Genomic DNA, 21,794 nt, shown 5'->3' with positions numbered 1-21,794 from the left:
ATCTTACTTCCTGTGCTATACAGCCTGGTAACTCACCACAGCTAAAGCAATAAGGGCTTTAAATGGTACCTCAGAAAAGTGCCTAAACAGTACCACTAATGCAGAGCCTCTTACTGAACTGACAGCGGCGAGCGATTCAAAGTGATTCAAAGAGAGGATAAATCCTAAAAGGCATAAACAGTAATAGTACTCCAGTTTGCAGTCGAGTAATTGTCGGTAGGTCACTAGCTAGCATTCGTGGAATACCCCACTGGCAGTAATAGCACTTTCGATGGGTCTATTTTCTTAAAGGCAATTGTGATAGGTTACTCAGAGCTCAGGGCGTACTCCGCCCAGGGCCAGGGACTATTTTGGGAGCTGTGAAAGAGCAGAGGCAGCCCTGAGGCCTTGTGGTGCTCTTGGTTGTGTTAGCCAAGGGCAGGTGCCCATAAAGTGTGGCCCACAGCATGGGCTGAGCTGGGGCCAGGGAAGGAGGGAGAGATTGAGGGAGAGGGGAAAAGGAGAGAGAAGGAGAGGGAGACTGATAGCGGAAGAGGGAGGAAGGAGAGCGGGAGAGGTAGTGAGGAAGAGAAGGAAAGGGAGAGAGGGGATCTGCGGTAAACTTGTTGGGCAGGATCGCTTTCACATCCCAGGCAGACTTAGGCACCGTCCTCCCTCCCACACCTGCTTCAGATATGTGTAAGTGTGTGTGTGCGTGCATGTGTGTTTTGGAGATTCCCTGGCTGGTTCATAGATAGCTACACCCAGCAGTGTGTGATGATCAAATATCAAGAGGTTGAGGCACGTAAACAGCCAGTCATTGAATAGTTCCACGTCTGACTGTTTCTCTACTGCGAGAATGCAGAAATGCCCACGTACTATAGGCCTATATACAAAAATAGATCACACCCGATTTAGAACAATACTGGCTGTAAAATTCTTATTGACTCCTATCATGAAATGTACAGTATACTCTGTTCACTGTATACCTGTGGATGCCCAAGCAGGCCCAGAAGGCTTTCTAAAGCATCTTCATCTTTGTTACAGTTTTCCCCACCAGACAAATTAACATTTCATGTGTCTCTGAAACACCCCTAGTAAAAACCCTAGGAAGGCCTAGTGTCTCTCAGAGAGCTGCACCACTCACTGGTCCCAGACTGTTTAAGAGAAGACCTCTTTTCCCTTTCCCCTTTTTACGGTCTTTTCTCTTTTCCTTTTCTCTGTAAGCCATCTTTAGCAGGGCCACCGATTTCATGGTCTGATTTAGTTTCCCAGTGACAAAACTCTTTAGGAGTCCTCCACTGTGAAAAGTCCCATCACCCACTGGCTCTTCAAACACTTCCAGCCTGCCGACCTGGTAGCGACGACCCTGCCGTTTCTACCAAGCGTGTGCAAAGCTGTCATCAAGGCAAAGGGTGGCTACTTTGAAGAATCTCAAATGTAAAATATATTTTGATTTGTTTAACACTTTTTTGGTTACTACATGATTCCATGTGTTATTTCATAGTCTTTATGTCTTCACTATTATTCTACAATGTAAAAATAAAGAAAAACCCTTGAATGAGTAGGTGGGTCCAAACTTTTGACTGGTACTGTATATACTGAACAAAAATATAAACGCAACAATTTCAAGATTTTATTGAGTTACAGTGCATATAAGGAAATCAGTCAATTGAGCAGGCCGAGCAGTTGCCATACCAGGCAGTGATGCAACCAGTCATGAGGCTCTTGATGGTGCAGCTGTAGAACCTTTTGAGGATCTGAAGACCCATGCCAAATCTTTTCAGTCTCCTGAGGGGGAATAGGCATTTTCGTGCCCTCTTCACGACTGTCTTGGTGTGTTTGGACCACAATAGTTTGTTGGTGATGTGGACACCAAGGAACTTGAAGCTCTCAACCTGCTCCACTACAGCCCGTCATTGAGAATGGGGGCGTGCTCAGCCCTCCTTTTCCTGTAGTCCACAATCATCTCCTTTGTCTTGATCACGTTGAGGGAGAGGTTGTTGTCCTGGCACCACACTTCCAGGTCTCTGACCTCCTCCCTATAGGCTGTCTCATCGTTGTCAGTGATCAGGCCTACCACCGCTGTGTCGTCGGCAAACTTAATGATGGTGTTGGAGTCGTGCTTGGCCACGCAGTCATGGGTGAACAGTGAGTACAGGAGGGGACTAAGCATGCACAAATGAGAGGCCCTCGTGTTGAGGATCAGCGTGGCAGATGTGTTGTTGCCTACCCTTACCATCTGGGGGCGGCCCATCAGGAAGTCCAGGATCCAGTTGCAGAGGGAGGTGTTTAGTCGCAGGGTCCTTAGCTTAGTGATGAGCTTTGAGGGCACTATGGTGTTGAACGCTGAGCTGTAGTCAATGAACAGCATTCTCACGTAGGTGTTCCTTTTGTCCAGGTGGGAAAGGGCAGTGTTGAGTGCAATCAAGATTTTGTAATCTTTGGATCTGTTGGGGCGGTATGCAAATTGGAGTGGGTCTATGGTTTCTGGGATGATGGTGTTGATGTGAGTCATGACCAGCCTTTCAAAGCACTTCATGGCTACAGACGTGAGTGCTACGGGTCAGTAGTCATTTAGACAAGTTACCTTGGTGTTCTTGGGCACAGGGACTATGGTGGTCTACATGAAACATGTAGGTATTAAAAGCTCGGCCAGGGACAGGTTGAAAATATCAGTGAAGACACTTGCCAATTGGTCAGCGCACGCTCAAAGTACATGTCCTGGTAATCCATCTGGCCCTGCGGCCTTATAAATATAGACCTGTTTAAAAGGTCTTGCTCACATCGGCTATGGCGAGCGTGATCACACAGTCATCCGGAACAGCTGGTGCTCTCATGCATGCTTCTGTGTTGCTTGCCTCGAAGCGTGCATAGAAGTAATTTAGCTCGTCTGGTAGGCTTGTCACTGGGCAGCTCGCGGCTGGGCTTGCCTTCGTAGTCCATAATAGTTTGCAAGCCCTGCCACATCCAACGAGCATCGGAGCCGGTGTAGTAGGATTCAATCTTAGTCCTGTATTTACGCTTTGCCTGTTTGATGGTTCGTCTGAGGGCATAGCGGGATATCTTATAAGCGTCCGGGTTAGAGTCCCGCTCCTTGAAAGCGTTAGCTCTACCCTTTAGCTCAGTGCGGATGTCACCTGTAATCCATGGCATCTGGTTGGGGAATGTACGTACGGTCACTGTGGGGAAAATGTCATCGATGCACTTATTGCCATCGGATGAGTCCCGGAACATATTCCAGTCTGTGCTAGCAAAACCATCCTGAAGCTTAGCATCTGCGTCATCTGACCACTTCCGTATTAAGCAAGTTACTGTTACTTCCTGCTTTAGTTTTTGCTTGTAATCAGGAGGATAGAATTATGGTCAGATTTGCCAAATGGAGGGCAAGGGAGAGCTTTGTACGCGTCTCTGTGTGTGGAGTACAGGCTATTTCCTGCCACTTTTCCACAGTGTCTGTGCACTGAAAAATAGAAGAGAAAACACAATGTATTTTAGAGGGTGGTAGCCCAGAGTTATTACATCAACCCACAGGATCCAGAGATCATGTCAAACATGAATGAACTCGTCACACTGCTTACAGTACAAATGGTAGACACATCCGGTGATGGCAGATCAAAATAGACAAGGTAAACAAATGTCTGACCAACCTCAAAGCAAATCACTCAAGTCAATAGAACACACACCAATTCACATGATGACCATATGTCCAGATTAACATTTACACACGAAAACATACCTTTAGGTATTTGTCTTTCAAAACCTGGTAGATTGCTCTGCAGGTGTCTGGGACAATACCTCAAATTGAAGACACTCCCACACAAAACAGGTAGGCCAGGCTCCAGTAGCTTTTCTATGTGAATACTGATTAGCTACACAACTAAACAAAACCAAGATTCAACATTTTCATATGTTATAACCAACCAACATTGTTTGACAATAGCTAGCTAGCCAAGTGTGTTGTACAAGGACACTGAGTGTACAAAACATTAGGAACACCTGCTCTTTCTATGACAGACTCACCAGGTGAATACTATGTCCGTTATTGATGTCACCTGTTAAATCCACTTCAAATCAGTGGAGATGAAGGGGAGGCGACAGGTTAAAGAAGGCTTTTAAGCATTGAGACATGGATTGTGTGTGTGTGTGTGCGCCATTCAGAGGGTGAATGGGCAAGACAAAATATTTAAGTGCCTTTGAACAGGGTATGGTACAAGGTCCCAGGCACCTGGGTTTGAGTGTGTCAAGAACTGCAACGCTGCGGGTTTTTTCACGCTCAACAGTTTCCCGTGTGTATCAAGAATGGTCCACCACCCAAAGGACATCCAGCCAACGGCAGGCCTGCGGTAAAAAACGGGTCATTGATGAAGGAGGACAAAGAATTCTGCAGAGCAACAGACGGGCTAGTTAGTTAACTGACAGTCCAGTACAACATTGGTGCCCAAAGACCTATAAAAGAATGCACAACTCGTCGTACCTTGACACGAATGGGGTAAGGCAGCCGACGACCTTACAGAGTTCCACTTCTTTCAGCAAAAAACTGTGATTGCAGTAGCCTAAGAAACAAAAACATGACACTGGAGAATTGGAAAAACATTGCCTGGTCTGATGAATCCCGGTTCCTGCTGTTTCACGCTGATGGAAGGACTAGGGTATGGAGAAAACCACATGAGCACATACATCCATTATGCTGCGTGTCAACATTGCAGGCTGGTGGTGGTGGTGTGATGATGTGGGGTGTGTTTTCATGCCACACATTGGGCCCCTTGATAAAAGTGGAGCAATGTTTGAAAGCCACAGGATATCTGAACATCATTGCCAATCAGGTGCGTCGCTTCATGGCAACAGTGTATCCATCTGCGAATATATTTTTTCCAGCAGGATAATGCCCCATGCCACAAGGCTAGGATTGTCCAGGAATGGTTCCACAAACATGAACAGTGAATTCAGCTTAATGCAGTGGCCTGCCCAGTCACCAGATCTCAATCCAATTGCATATCTGTGGTATCAGATGGAACGAGCTATTCAGAGTAGAGATCCACTACGAGCCAACTTGACAACTGTGGGAAGCATTGGAGTCGACATGGGCCAGCATATCTGTAGAACGCTTTCGACGCCTTGTAGAGTCCATACCCCAACAAATTGAGGCTGTTCTGAGGGCAAAAGTGGGAAGGTCAATTAGGAAAGTGTTCCTAGTGTTTTGTACACTCAGTGTATATGCAATCTTTGGTATAGCTACAACATTAGCTACATTAAGCTATCTATTTACCCTGGCTGAAAATGTTACTTCACCAGCTTACGTTACTAGCTAGCTATTATTATTATTATTATTATTATTATATCTAAAAGTTTGTGGTATCTTTCAAAAAACTTTATTAGCTTACCCGCTGCCAAGAAGCGCATCGTTATCATGAGACGTTCCCCCACTGAGATGCAATCCCTGTAGTTTGTATTCTGCCTCGATGTGTGGAGTGACCCACTCTTTGTGGAACTGCTCAGGAAAGAGTTGGACAAAATTCTTGAAAATCAGACATTTCATGTGATTCCAGCTCACAGCAAAGGTTTGGATATGCACCTTGAGTCAGTCGCTGCAGTATCAATGACAACTCATTTTCTGCACTTGACAAATCTTTCGTCTTAGTCTTTTCTTTTCCTCCTCAATCAACGAAAGGCCTAATAAAGCTGATAAAGCTTTTCTTCACTCCCCCCTGGCATTGCAACATCTGATCGTCCGGTTCCCCTTTTGGGAGTAAGAAAGGAAAGCGTCTGCCACCTACTGGTCTGGAGTATACGTACGAACTTCGGCCGGACTCTGTTCAGAGGTGCTAAATACTCTGCTGGTGAACGGTAGACAATCCTATTTAATTTTTTTATTTCACCTTTATTTAACCAGGTAAGCCAGTTGAGAACAAGTTCTCATTTACAACTGCGACCTGGCAAGTCGATGTGTAAGTCTGACCCTTTAACCTCCTGGGGCTGGGAGCCAATTTACATCTTAAGAAAAATGTCAGGTTTAGAGTTACTTTGAGGTGCTTTACAAACGCTATTTGGGTCATGGTAACAAGGATCCTTTCCCCATTGTTTTCCGCTCAACAACGATAATGCTAAGCTCTAGCTAAGTAAACAACAACATATTGGGTCTCTGACACTGGTTACATCAACTTATTTCTAGGTAGGCTCATGAGGTCAGGTTACAATTGAGCATAATACATTAACAACATGAAATACGCTAAAGAAAATACAACATTGCAGAGACGTCATCAATCAATCAATCAAATGTATTAATAAAGCCCTTTTTACATCAGCAGACGTCACAAAGTGCTATACAGAAACCCAGCCTAAAACCCCAAACAGCAAGCAATGCAGATGTAGAAGCACGGTGGCTAGGAAAAACTCCCTAGAAAGGCAGATCCTAGGAAGAAACCTAGAGTGGAACCAGGCTCTGTGGGGTGGCCAGTCCCCTTCTGGCTGTGCCAGGTGGAGATTATAACAGTACATGGCCATTAAGGCCAGATTTTTCTCCAAGATGTTCAAACGTTCATAGATGACCAGCAGGGTCAAATAATAATCACAGTGGTTGTAGAGGTTGCAACAGCTCAGTACATCAGGAGTAAATGTCACTTGGCTTTGCATAGCTAGGCATTTAGAGGTTGAAATAGCAGGTGCGATAGAGAGAGAGTTGAAAACAGCAGGTCTGAGACAAGGTAGCACGTCCGGTGAACAGGTCAGGGTTCCATAGCCGCAGGCAGAGGAGTGAAAACTGGAGCAGCAGCACAATCAGGTGGACTGGGGACAGCAAAGAGTCATCAGGCCAGGTAGTCCTGAGGCATGGTCCTAGGGCTCAGGTCCTCCGGGAGGGGAGGGAGAGAGGGAGAGAGAGAATTAGAGGGAGCATACTTAAATTCACACAGGACACCGGATAAGACAGGAGAATAACACCAGATATAACAGACTGACCCTAGCCCCCCGGCACATAGACTATTGCAGCATAAACACTGGAGGCTGAGACAACTGTGGCCCTGTCCGACGATACCCTCGGACAGGGCCAACCAGGCAGGATATAACCCCACCCACTTTGCCAAAGCACAGCCCCCACACCACCAGAGGTGGTCATACATGCAAAGTATTGAAATTAGGGTTGGGCGGTATCCAGATTTTCATATCGTCATACCATCCTTCTTTCATCCCGGGATTTACGGTATTACCGGCTTAATAGACCAGGGGGGCACCAAAAAAATACCATTGGGCATCTCTTACCACAATACTAACAAAATTAGCACAAGTAATAGCGAACTTCCATGGAATGTCATTTTTGGTGAGTTTGGACATTTACAAGCGAATGTGAATGAGAGACACTGTGCAAATGAACAAAGTTTTGACGCATGCTTGGCTGAAGGAAGAACGGTACTGGCTTTGAAGCAGCATGTGTACACGCTGTGTCTGTGTGGCGTCGCTAGGGCAATGGGCCTGCCTGATCTGCTCGGAGAAGATGGGGGAGGAGCAGAAGGGCCGAGAACAGAGAGGAGAAAAAACATAAGGAACTCAAAAGATAACAGTGGCAGCTGTACAGATAACTCATCCAAAGGGCTTTGACTTCTCAAACACGGCAGAAAGCTTACACAATATGATGCCCCATCACCTTATTAATTCAGTAACTTACAGTACTTAGATAACTAGCAGATTAAATTTATGGGTCACGTTAACTCAAAATGATTCATTTTTCACACAGGAAAACAAGATTACGCATAAGAAATCTCTTGCTGCGTTTTGTAAACGTAGAACAAATATTATTCTTATTGTCATTTCTGCTTGGCAACAGACTCATATTGTTTTAGTTGCACTTCTCCACTTGGATGAAAACTGGCATTCTATCAGCAGACAGCGGTCTGACTGATGTGTAGCTACTTTTCTCTGGTACTATTCTCGGTGTAGCCAGCCTACTTTTCTCTGGTAAAATGCAAGACTAACTTTAAGCAAAACATTAGGAAATGTAACTGGCTAGGGTTAGATAAGAAATATGGATGGCCATTAGAAACATGATGACAATGCATTGTTTTTGTAAAAAATACATTGCTTTTTCATTGTGAGCGGATTTACTTGTGTGGCTTTCAATACACAGCTGGACTCACCTGCTCCCGCTTTCTCCCGTTGTGCTATTTACAAAACACACATGACTGGCTCAACTGTTCTGGGGAACTATGGTAAGCTTCATAATCTAATAAAAAGCATGAGCTGGCACACACCCAGAGAACATCACTTAGTGTAGAGGTGCTATAAGCTATAAAAACAAATAAAGAGAGACGCACACTCTGTATAAACTCCCAGTAATTTATTGGGTAAGAAACCCAATAAGGTGGTTTCTTACCCAATAAATTACTGGGAGTTTATACAGAGTGTGCGTCTCTCTTTATTTGTTTTTATAGTTTCATAATCTAAAATAATGTGACAGGTGAAATTAACGCGATCTGCTTCATCTCCTAAGGTATTGCACAAGTTGACTGCAGGTATTTACTTAAAAAGTAGCTACAAATATTAATATTTTTTGAAAAACTTCAAAGAAATAGTTAAAAAAGGTATTGAAAAACCCTCACGTGGCTATGGCTAATTCCAAATACCCTAGTATACATGGTATACAGCCCAAGCGTAATTGAAATCAAGAGAAAACAAGTCTTAAAAATCCACAGGTGTAACATGTCATTCCACAGAAGAGTGGACAAATCCATTTCAAGCAACACAGAGAGGCCCATGGAAACTCCCAAAGCAGATGGGACAAAGCTTTAGAGGCAGTTTGGGGGAAAATCACATCTTAAATCAACTCATTGGACAAAAGAAAAGGGAGAAAAAAAAATCACTTAATTATGACATCAATTTAGAACAGATTTTTTACGTCACAAATGCTAATCCTAAGTAAAATGGTAGTTATATAAAATCACCCAAGTGTTGTTCAGATCATGCAGAACAGAATTTAAGAGAGAAACAAGTTGTGCAGTGCTAGGAGGATATAGAAGCATGCAGCGTTCGCGTTGCAGCGTGCAAGCCCACCGGGTGGGCGGGAATGGGGATGGGGGGTGTTGTCCTGACCTGTGGCTCTTCAACGAGTCGATGAGAGGCCTTACTAGACAAGAGGCTCCTTCTTTGGGCGAGAATTACACAATTCTCAAGCTATAGGAGAGAGGCAGAAGATTAGAGATGACAGATAGGATGATGCAGTACTGTAGATAGATGTGTGATGTATAGGAACCTGTCAGGATAGAAGGGATGGGCAGAACTGATGAACACTGTATATTACATCAGCTGTCACCCCAGCACATGTAGCGTAATACATACAATAATAGACAGCCAGAAGATGCAAAAATATCAGCCATAGCACAACCCACTGCCCATGACTCGAGGCTAGTTTAATTATGAACTTACACTGCACCAGTGGTAGGCTGTAATAACATTGAGAGGATTTAGGGGAACATTTAATCATTCAGTGAAATCATTAGTTTGGTGACAGCTGTCTGTGTTTTTAGATGTAGTGACAACCTTTTTATAACTAAAGGACAATCATATAGCCTGGTCCCAGAACTCTATCCAACCCCATGAGAGCATCTGTAATGGTATAATGGCTACAGCCCTTATGGCTACATATTTGGGAATGTTAGAGAACCAGTTACAGTGCGTTTGGAAAGTATTCAGACCCCTTCAAGGCTGTAATCACTGCCAAAAGGTGCTTCAACAAAGTACTGGTCCAAACACACCAAGACAGCACAAACCCTATTCCCCCTCAGGAGCCTGAAAATATTTTTCATGGATCCTCAGATCCTCAAAAAGTTCTACAGCTGCACCATCGAGAGCATCCTGACTAGTTGCGTCACTGCCTGGTATGGCAACTGCTCGGCCTCCGACCACAAGGCACTACAGAGGATAGTGCGTACGGCCCAGTACATCACTGGGGCCAAGCTTCCTTCCATCCAGGACCTCTCTACCAGGCGGTGTCAGTGGAAGGCCATCAAAATTGTCAAGGACTCAAGCCATCCTAGTCAGACTGTTCTCTATGCTACAGCACAGCAAGCGGTACCGGAGCGCCAAGTCTAGGTCCAAAAGGCTTCTTTACAGCTTCTACCCCCAAGCTTCTACCCCCAAGCTAATCATGGCTACCCGGACTATTTGCATTGTCCCCCCACCCCCTCTTTTACGCTGCTGTTACTGTTTATTAACTATGCATAGTCACTTTAACTCTACCCACATGTACATATTACCTCAATTACCTGCCAGTATGAAAAAATATATTTTTTTAAATGTATGCATTCACTAACTGTAAGTCGGTCTGGATAAGAGCATCTGCTAAATGACTAAAAATGTAATTATTTGTTATTTTAATTTTTTACTTATCAATTTTTTACTTAACACTTACTTTTCTTAAAACTGCATTGTTGGTTAAGGGCTTGTAAGTAAGCATTTCACTGTAAGGTCTACACCTGTTTTATTCGGCGCATGTGTCAAATCAACTTTAATTTGAGTAAAGGGTCTGAATACTTATGTAAATGTGATATTTCCGTTTTTTATTTTAATACATTTGCAAACATTTCTAAAAACCTCTTTTTGCTTTGTCACTATGGTGTAGTGTGTGTAGATTGTGAGGGAAATAAATGTAATCCATTTTAGAATAAGGCTGTAACGTAACAAAATGTGAAAAAAGTATTGGTCTGAATACTTTCAGAATGAACTGTATATAATGTAGAAGTCATAGAACTGCTAGGCCTAAGGCAAAATAACCTGTTGCTACAGAATGTTAAACCATATTCTGGGAAAGTTCTATGTTAACATAATATAGCCATGTGTTGTCGTTTTTTGTTCAGCTGTCAGACGTGAGATTATTCCCATGGCCCAATATCATTTTGAAACAAACATAATATTCCAAATGTGTTCCACAAAAGGAAACAGATTTTCTGAAATAGTCAGTAAATGAGTGTCCAACAAACAAATAATAAATCAAACATATTTTTTTTTCCTCGCATATATACATACAGTGAGGGAAAAAAGTATTTGATCCCCTGCTGATTTTGTACGTTTGCCCACTGACAAAGAAATTATCAGTCTATAATTTTAATGGTAGGTTTATTTGAACAGTGAGAGACAGAATAACAACAAAAAAAAATCAAAAATGTTATAAATTGATTTGCATTTTAATGAGGGAAATAAGTATTTGACCCCCTCTCAATCAGAAAGATTTCTGCCTCCCAGGTGTCTTTTATACAGGTAACGAGCTGAGATTAGGAGCACACTCTTAAAAGGAGTGCTCCTAATCTCAGCTTGTTACCTGTATAAAAAACACCTGTCCACCGAAGCAATCAATCAATCAGATTCCAAACTTTCCACCATGGCCAAGACCAAAGAGCTCTCCAAGGATGTCAGGGACAAGATTGTAGACCTACACAAGGCTGGAATGGGCTACAAGACAATCGCCAAGCAGCTTGGTGAGAAGGTGACAACAGTTGGTGCGATTATTCGCAAATGTAAGAAACACAAAAGAACTGTCAATCTCCCTCGGCCTGGGGCTCCATGCAATGGAGTTGCAATGATCATGAGAACGGTGAGGAATCAGCCTAGAACTACACGGGAGGATCTTGTCAATGATCTCAAGGCAGCTGGGACCATAGTCACCAAGAAAACAATTGGTTCGTGAAGGACTGAAATCCTGCAGCGCCCGCAAGGTCCCCCTGCTCAAGAAAGCACATATACAGGGCCGTCTGAAGTTTGCCAATGAACATCTGAATGATTCAGAGGAGAACTGGGTGAAAGTGTTGTGGTCAGATGAGACCAAAATGGAGCTCTTTGGCATCAACTCAACTCGCCGTGTTTGGAGGAGGAGGAATGCTGCCTATGACCCCAAGAAAACCATCCCCACTGTCAAACATGGAGGTGGAAACATTATGCTTTGGGGGTGTTTTTCTGCTAAGGGGACAGGACAACTTCACCGCATCAACGGGACAATGGACGGGGCCATGTACCGTCAAATCTTGCGTGAGAACCTCCTTCCCTCTGCCAGGGCATTGAAAATGGGTCGTGGATGGGTATTCCAGCATGACAATGACCCAAAACACACAGCCAAGGCAACAAAGGAGTGGCTCAAGAAGAAGCACATTAAGGTCCTGGAGAGGCCTAGCCAGTCTCCAGACCTTAATCCCATAGACAATCTGTGGAGGGAGCTGAAGGTTCGAGTTGCTAAACGTCAGCCTCGAAACCTTAATGACTTGGAGAAGATCTGCAAAGAGAAGTGGAACAAAATCCCTCCTGAGATGTGTGCAAACCTGGTGGCCAACTACAAGAAACGTCTGTGATTGCCAACAAGGGTTTTAACCACCAAGTACTAAATCATGTTTTGCAGAGGGGCCAAATACTTATTTCCCTCATTAAAATGCTAATCAATTTATAACATTTTTGACATGCGTTTTTCTGGATTATTTTGTTGTGATTCTGTCTCTCACTGTTCAAATAAACCTACCATTAAAATTACAGGCTGATCATGTCTTTGTCAGTGGGCAAACGTACAAAATCAACAGGGGATCAAATACTTTTTCCCCTCACTGTACATACATACATACATACATACATACACAAACACACACACACATATTTACATATATCCTTTTTATAAATATATTCCCCTTTATTACTTTCCAACCCCACCACCCCTCCCCTAATTGGAGTAAACTAGTGAACAACAACGCTTAGGCCTCTACTTCTAGCTTATATATACTATATACATTTTATGGACACAGTCAATTTTATAATAATTCTATTTTGTTTGTTTTTACTCCTGAACTTCCTCCACCCTCAACCTCGTCAATCATTTTCATGATGTCCATCCGGTTTGCTTCTATATGCCATATCGTTATTTTTATTTTTTATTTTTAGGGGGTAGATCAGCTTTAATATTTCAGATAGATTGTAACTTCCATCAATGTAATTGTCTGCATCACTTCCAATCCTCCATATGTTTTTTTTCCCCCTTGCAAATAAATAAATAAATAAATAAATATATACAGTGGGGAGAACAAGTATTTGATACACTGCCGATTTTGCAGGTTTTCCTACTTACAAAGCATGTAGAGGTCTGTACTTTTTATCATAGGTACACTTCAACTGTGAGAGACGGAATCTAAAACAAAAATCCAGAAAATCACATTGTATGATTTCTAAGTAATTAATTTGCATTTTATTGCATGACATAAGTATTTGATCACCTACCAACCAGTAACAATTCCGGCTCTCACAGACCTGTTAGCTTTTCTTTAAGAAGCCCTCCTGTTCTCCACTCATTACCTGTATTAACTGCACCTGTTTGAACTCGTTACCTGTATAAAAGACACCTGTCCACACACTCAATCAAACAGACTCCAACCTCTCCACAATGGCCAAGACCAGAGAGCTGTGTAAGGACATTAGGGATACAATTGTAGACCTGCACAAGGCTGGGATGGGCTACAGGACAATAGGCAAGCAGCTTGGTGAGAAGGCAACAACTGTTGGCGCAATTATTAGAAAATGGAAGAAGTTCAAGATGACGGTCAATCACCCTCGGTCTGGGGTTCCATGCAAGTTCTCACCTTGTGGGGCATCAAGGATCATGAGGAAGGTGAGGGATCAGCCCAGAACTACAGGGCAGGACCTGGTCAATGACCTGAAGAGAGCTGAGACCACAGTCTCAAAGTTAACCATTAGTAACACACTACGCCGTCATGGATTAAAATCCTGCAGCACACGCAAGGTCCCCCTGCTCAAGCCAGCGCATGTCCAGGCCCGTCTGAAGTTTGCCAATGACCATCTGGATGATCCAGAGGAGGAATGGGAGAAGGTCATGTGGTCTGATGAGACAAAAATAGAGCTTTTTGGTCTAAACTCCACTCGCCGTGTTTGGAGGAAGAAGAAGGATGAGTACAACCCCAAGAACACCATCCCAACCGTGAAGCATGGAGGTGGAAACATCATTCTTTGGGGATGCTTTTCTCCAAAGGGAACAGGACGACTGCTCTGTATTGAGGGGAGGATGGATGGGGCCATGTATCGCGAGATCTTGGCCAACAACCTCCTTCCCTCAGTAAGAGCATTGAAGATGGGTCGTGGTTGGGTCTTCCAGCATGACAACGACCCGAAACACACAGCCAGGGCAACAAAGGAGTGGCTCCGTAAGAAGCATCTCAAGGTCCTGTAGTGGCCTAGCCAGTCTCCAGACCTGAACCCAATAGAACATCTTTGGAGGGAGCTGAAAGTCCGTATTGCCCAGCGACAGCTCCGAAACCTGAAGGATCTGGAGAAGGTCTGTATGGAGGAGTGGGCCAAAATCCCTGCTGCAGTGTGTGCAAACCTGGTGAAGACCTACAGGAAACGTATGATCTCTAATTGCAAACAAAGGTTTCTGTACCAAATATTAAGTTCTGCTTTTCTGATGTATCAAATACTTATGTCATGCAATAAAATGCAAATTAATTACTTAAAAATCATACAATGTGATTTTCTGGATTTTTTAGATTCCGTCTCTCACAGTGAAAAACATTACAGACCTCTACATGCTTTGTAAGTAGGAAAACCTGCAAAATCGGCAGTGTATCAAATACTTGTTCTCCCCACTGTGTGTGTGTGTGTATATATATATATATATATATATATATATATATATACACACACACACACATATATACACACACACACACACACATACACATCCATGCACACACACACAAACACTCTTTTAAATTATATTTCCCTTCATTACTTTCCAACCCCACCACCCCTTCCCCAATTGGAGTAAACAACAACGCTTAGGCCTCTACTTCCAGCCCATACATACTATATACATTTAATGGACACAGTCAAATTCTACAATAATTATATTTTGTTTGTTTTGACTGCTGAACTTCCTCCGATAATTTTCATGATGTCCATCTGGTTTGCTTCTAATATGCCATATTTTTCTAACTGTGCTCTTTCACAAAAGCTCTCAACCTATAACCTATATACTTATTATGGACACAGTATGCTTTACATTAGTTATCTTGTTGTAATTAGTTGTTGTTAGTTGTTATTAGTCCCATCCTTCAGCTTCATTCAAGACCTCACATCTATCTCTTAACACCATCCAACTATTCCACCCCCCCAAAAGTCAATACTTTGTAGAGCCACCTTTTATAGCAATTACAGCTGCAAGTCTCTTGGGGCATGTCTCTATAAGCTTGGCACATCTAGCCACTGGGATTTTTGCCCATTCTTCAAGGCAAAACTACTCCAACTCCTTCAAGTTGAATGGGTTCTGCTGGTGTACAGCAATTTTTAAGTCATACCACAGATTCTCAATTGGATTGAGGTCTGGTCTTTGACTAGGCCATTCCAAGAATGTTTCCCCTTAAACCACTCGAGAATTGCTTTAGCAGTATGCTTAGGGTCATTGTCCGGCTGGAAGGTGAAACTCCGTCCCAGTCTCAAATCTCTGGAAGACTGAAACAGGTTTCCCTCAAGAATTTCCCTGTATTTAGCGCCATCCATCATTCCTTCAATTCTGACCAGTTTCCCAGTCCCTGCCGATGAAAAACATTACCACAGCATGATGCTGCCACCACCATGCTTCACAGTGTGGATGGTGTTCTCGGGGTGATGAGAGGTGTTGGGTTTGCGCCAGACATAGCATTTTCCTTGATGGCAAAAAAGCTCAATTTTAGTCTCATCTGACTAGAGTACCTGCTTCCATATCTTTGGGGAGTCTCCCACATGCCTTTTGGCAAACACCAAACGTGTTTGCTCATTTCTTTCTTTAAGCAATGGCTTTTATCTTGTCACTCCTCCGTAAAGCCCAGCTCTGTGGAGTGTACGGCTTAAAGTGGTCCTATGGACAGATACTCCAATCTCCGCTGTGGAGCTTTGCAGCTTTTCAGGGATGTCTTTGGTCTCTTTGTTGCCTCTCTGATTAATGCCCTCCTTGGTGGGCGGCCCTCTCTTGGCAGGTTTGTTGTGGTGCCATATTCTTTACATTTTTTTATAATGGATTTTAAAATGGTGCTCCGTGGGATGTTCAAAGTTTCAGATTTTTTTTTATAACCCAACCCTGACCTGTTTGGAGAGCTCCTTGGTCTTCATGGTGCCGCTTGCTTGGTGGTGCCCCTTGCTTAGTAGTGTTGCAGACTCGTGGGCCTTTCAGAACAGGTGTATATACACTGAGATCATGTGACAGATCATGTGACACTTAGATTGCACACAGGTGGACTTTATTTATTATGTGACTTCTGAAGGTAATTGGTTGCACCAGATCTTATTTAGGGGCACCACTTTTCCGTTATTAATTTTTTTACATTTTTTGAAAGAGGTTATTTTTTCATTTCACTTCACCAATTTGGACTATTTTGTGTATGTCCATTACATGAAATCCAAATAAAAATGTTGTGTACAGTCATGGTCAAAAGTTTTGAGAATGACAAGTATTGGTCTTCACAAAGTTTGCTGCTTCAGTGTTTTTAGATATTTTTGTCAGATGTTACTATGGTATACTGAAGTATAATTACAAGCATTCTATAAGTGTCAAAGGCTTTTATTGACAATTACATTCAGTTTATGCAAAGAGTCAATATTTGCAGTGTTCAACCTTTTTTTTCAAGACCTCTGCAAACCGCCCTAGCATGCTGTCAATTAATTTCTGGGCCACATCCTGACTGATGGCAGCCCATTCTTGCACAATCAATGCTTGGAGTTTGTCAGAATTTGTGGGTTTTTGTTTGTCCACCTGCCTCTTGAGGATTGACCACAAGTTCTCAATGGGATTAAGGTCTGGGGAGTTTCCTGGCCATGGACCCAAAATGTCGATGTTTTGTTCCCCGAGCCACTTAGTTATCACTTTTGCCTTATGGCAAGGTGCTCCATCATGCTGGAAAATGCATTGGTCGTCACCAAACTGTTCTTGGATGGTAGGGAGAAGTTTCTCTCGGAGGATGTGTTGGTACCGTTCTTTATTCATGGCTGTGTTCTTAGGCAAAATTGTGAGTGAGCCCACTCCCTTGGCTGAGAAGCAACCCAACACATGAATGGTCTCAGAACGCTTTACTGTTGGCAGGACACAGGACTGATGGTAGCGCTCACCTTGTCTTCTCCGGACAAGGTTTTTTCCGAATGCCCCAAACAATCGGAAGGGGATTCAGAGAAAATGACTTTACCCCAGTCCTCAGCAGTCCAATCCCTGTACCTTTTGCAGAATATCAGTCTGTCCCTGATGTTTTTCCTGGAGAGAAATGGTTTCCTCATTGCCCTTCTTGACACCAGGCCATCCTCCAAAATTGTTTGCCTCACTGTGCGTGCAAATGCACTCACACCTGCCTGCTGCCATTCCTGAGCAAGCTCTGCACTGGTGGTGCCCCGATCCCGCAGCTGAATCAACTTTAGGAGACGGTCCTGGCGCTTGCTGGACTTTCTTTGTCGCCCTGAAGCCTTCTTCACAACAATTGAACCTCTTTCCTTTAAGTTCTTGATGATCCGATAAATGGTTGATTTAGGTGCAATCTTACTAGCACCAATATCCTTGCCTGTGAAGCCCTTTTTGTGCAAAGCAATGATGACGGCATGTGTTTCCTTGCAGGTAACCATGGTTAACAGAGGATGAACAGTGATTTCAAGCACCACCCTCCTTTTAAAGCTTCCAGTCTGTTATTCTAACTCAATCAGCATGACAGAGTGATCTCCAGCCTTGTCCTCGTCAACACTCTCACCTGTGTTAACGAGAGAATCACTGACATGATGTCAGCTGGTCCTTTTGTGGCAGGGCTGAAATGCAGTGGAAATGTTTTTTGGGGATTTAGTTCATTTTCATGGCAAAGAGGGACTTTGCAATTAATTGCAATTCATCTGATCACTCTTCATAACATTCTGGAGTATATGCAAATTGCCATCATCATAAACTGAGGCAGCAGACTTCTCAAAACTTTTGACCACGACTGTATGCCCATTACATGAAATCCAAATAAAAAATCCATTCAAAATTACAGGTTGTAATGCAACAAAATAGGAAAAACACCAAGGGGGATGAATAATTTTGCAAGGCACTGTATCTGCAGGGTTAGCTACAGGTAAATATTGCAATCCTTCAGCCATTCCTGGACCTGTGACCAAAAACAAGCTACAAATGGACAGTACCAAAACAAATGATCTAATGATTCTGTCTCTTCGCAGCAGAATCTGCAGAGCTGGGAAGATTGTATCCCCCATATAAATAACATTCTATTGGTAGCAAGAATTTTATATAATAATTTAAATTGAATAATTCTAAGTTTTGAATCAGGCGTTTTGCGTATCAGTTCATACACACTATGCCATGGAATCGGTACGTCAAAAATCTCTTCCCAACTATTTGGAACGGCTGTCAATCCTTTGGTCCTTAATGAAAGTGGTATACTTTTTTATTTATCACAATTTTCTTTAACCAATTATGGTCTTTTATGTAGGGCCGACAGACAAGTTCCTTACTTTTTCCCCCTTCCACTTTCCTCTTCCATTTTTGCGGTAATGCTGCATCCATTTTGTCTTTCATATTTATTGCAGGAATAGAAGTGGAATTAATTGGTTGTTATCAATAAAATGTCACAACAAGGTGCAGAGCGTTCGATTTCCCTGCTGGGGAGCAGAGACCCCCAGCTCCGCTAAAACCATTGACAACTCGTGCCGTTTTCAAGAGACTGTAAAATTGCCAAATTATTTGGTTGGAATATCATCATCTCTTGAAGAGCATAGAACTACACATTTCTGATTATTCCATGCAAAAACAGTTGTACACATTTAGCTCTATCATCAGAGATATACAGTAACTGCATGATTTTCATGATCAGTAAACATCAATTGTAATTTCAGATACGTGAGAGTATTGCCTCACAATCTTCCTCAATATTGGCCCCCATTAATTGGATATTTGAGTGATATAAAACAAAAGTGAACTACAGCTGACAAGTATGTAGGTTAATTCCGGATCCTTTATGGGAACTGCTTGTCAAGCAGCAGAAGGGCGCATTTGCCGATGAAGGCTACCGTTAGCTGAATGTTTACTTTGCAAGCTACTGGTAGAAACTTTGTACAGTTGGCTAAACAGTGGTAAGTAGACCTAATGTACTTTTTTTCTCCAACCAACGTAGGCCTACTTAGCGAATTTAACTAACATTAACCACTTTTCAACATTGTTTTTAAGAGCGTTTAATCACGATTGCTGCTGACAGGCATGATAGGCTACAATGATTGATGGACCACGTCAAGTTGGCTAACAATAGATCATGTCAATATGGTTAATTAACAAGCTAACTCTCAGGGGATAAAATAGATGGCTATATACAAATATTGTTTGATTTGCTTGCTATCTATAGTGGTGATGACAGAAGCCCGACTGACAAGTTTACCAGGATGAGGATTTGCCGATGTCAAGCTCTTTCCAAAAGTTATTTTCAGTATAACTGAGGATAGAGGTAAATGTGGAATAATCACAAATGTGTGGTTCTGACTATGCTCTTCAAGAGGTGATGATTTGAAAACCAAATAGTTATAATATTTATTTAACAATCCCTTGAAAACGGCACATAGTTGTCAATAGTTTTAGCGGAGCTGGGGGTCTCCTTGCCCCCCAGCAGCCAAATCGAGCATTCTGCACCGTATTGTGATGTTTTATTGATAACGACCTATAGAAGACAGGAAAAAACAGAACAGAGTTCTACTGACAGATGGCCAACCCTCCTCCATTCACAACACTTTCCCTTTCCCCTGAACAAGCCTCCCATTTCCTCCCTAAGCAACATTAAAGTGCGTCAAAAGAGTGAATGCATTTTCCCCTTCAAGAGAAGAGGGGCTAATCAAGATAACAGGGGATAAAGCCTTGCCCTCCTGCACTCAACTCAAAATATATAATTAAAACTGGTGTCAAAAAAACATATGGGCTCACCTTCTCTGTTCACCTTTGATGGTTAGGATTCAAAAGCACAATATAACCAGGTTTAAACATGAACTAAGATGGATACACCAACATTAGCTAAGCTAACCACAAACTCAATTTATGAAAACATTCCTTTTTTTTTTACAAGGAAACCAGCTTGCATCACCATTTGAAAGGTTTCTCTTGAAATAGACATTCAATAGACATTCTTAACCTCAATGGATATCCTGGTTAAATAAAGGCTAAATTAAAAAAAGATGATTAGATGAAACCCAAAGAAGAAGGGTCCCATTGTACTGGACTTCAGCCCCTGGCAATGCAGCAGAGATCATTATCCCATTATAAGATACAATCTTCCAGACAATTGAATTCAGGTCACAAAATGAACACAAACATTGAATTAATTAGCATTTTTGGGGTGAGTTCGTGTGCTAAACAAAGGACAATCATATCAAGTCATGCAGAAATATTGGTGCACAAAAACAATAGACTAAAATGAAAAAATAAAACAGTACACAACGTTTTTAAAAGGCATGCCATTTTGTTTAAATTGTAAGCTCTTCGGATCTTTCTTTTTCAAATATCTGTCAAATAATAATTGCAGAGATATTGGGAATCCTTTTGTGATTCGGAATCCAGTAAATATTCAAATTGCGCATCAGCGTATGCATCATTTAACTTTGACAATGTTTTCAAATCTAAACTCATGTATCAGCAATCATCATTACTTAACATTCTTAGTTTCAAGCGACATGGTGACTTATTTGGGATATTTAGATCAAGATATTGAGGGTTATCCTTCCGCTGGAGCCTGTGTCCTTAGACAGACACAACAAAGATGGCAACCCCCAAATAAAGGTAACGCCCTTTATTCGCCACCCTCACATCGCCAAAATCCCATCTCGACCGTGGTTCCTCCTGCCTCAACGCTGACAGCGCACCAAATTGATGAGCTATAGGTTAGGGGTCACATCCCCCTCTACGTACTGAGGAAACAGTTTGACTCGGCATCACTTGACTTCCAAAAAACGCGACAACGGCTCCAGACACGTCTCAATTGAGCCCTGGCTGACGGGCAGCGTAGACCCCTGCCCCGCCCTGGTGACACGGCAGACAGACCAGAGGAAGTCAAGGTGTCACAGGGTCTTAATCTCTAATTGATGAGGGGATGCTGAATAAGAGGCACCCTTTCACTTCTAACAAATGACCTACTTCACAACAAATGCGCACTTCAATGAGAAAATAAAGTTCAGATCAGTCTATCAATGCCTTGATGGATTGATAATGCAGCCTGCCCTATAAGAGAGAGGAAGTAGGTGGAACACATGGTCATAGGAACTACTAGTCACACTCAGACCATCCACTCTCAGCCCCTCAGACTGCAACAGGCTGGTCCCCGAATCCTGAGCCTTGGCCTCATGGTATATATGTAGCTGTGGTCCCCCTGAGGCTGACATGAACACTCTTCATACGCATGGTAGACTGACAGACTGGCTGAGAAACGCCACTCATACCGAGGCCATGTGGCCTTTCCAGTAAAGACACCCCACCTAACTGGCCTGCTCCACTCCACATTCTAATCTGTGCCGTCACACTTTGGCTCAATCCCAAATGGCACCCTATTCCTTATATAGTGTACCACTTTTGACCAGAGCCTTATAGGGCCTTACTCAAAAGTAGTGCACTACATAGGGAATAGGATGCCATTTGGGACAATGCCTACCATCTATTAACATCCACACTCCACTGACAGCCCTGTCAGCATGCTGACGAGTGGGGGAGGGGAGAGAGAAAAGAAGGAGGGGCAGGTACGAGCCAGAGAGAGAGAGGAAGCAGAGAGTGCCGGTTGACAGAGAAGAGGGGAAAGGGGAGATAAATTATATAG

General features: G+C 42.9%; 1 protein-coding gene across 4 annotated transcripts in view; it reads right to left on the bottom strand.

Annotated features, from left to right (window-relative positions):
• Positions 1-21,794, bottom strand: part of LOC121582730 (semaphorin-4D) — a 129,219-nt gene that overhangs the window by 40,973 nt on the left and 66,452 nt on the right. For 2 of the 4 annotated variants that reach the window (XM_041898788.1, XM_041898787.2), the window contains exon 1: positions 5,364-6,305. The exons of 1 other annotated variant lie outside the window; for it this stretch is intronic. In XM_041898788.1, the coding sequence (XP_041754722.1) occupies positions 5,364-5,518 (155 nt within the window). In that variant the 5' untranslated portion in view covers positions 5,519-6,305. Of the gene's footprint in view, positions 1-5,363; positions 6,306-9,060; positions 9,142-21,794 lie in introns of those variants that run through there. One more of the 4 variants, XM_041898790.2, reaches the window with a different exon arrangement.

Source organism: Coregonus clupeaformis, chromosome 15, assembly GCF_020615455.1.
Source record: "Coregonus clupeaformis isolate EN_2021a chromosome 15, ASM2061545v1, whole genome shotgun sequence".
NCBI lineage: Eukaryota > Metazoa > Chordata > Actinopteri > Salmoniformes > Salmonidae > Coregonus > Coregonus clupeaformis.
This window is presented reverse-complemented; position numbering and strand designations above follow the sequence as displayed.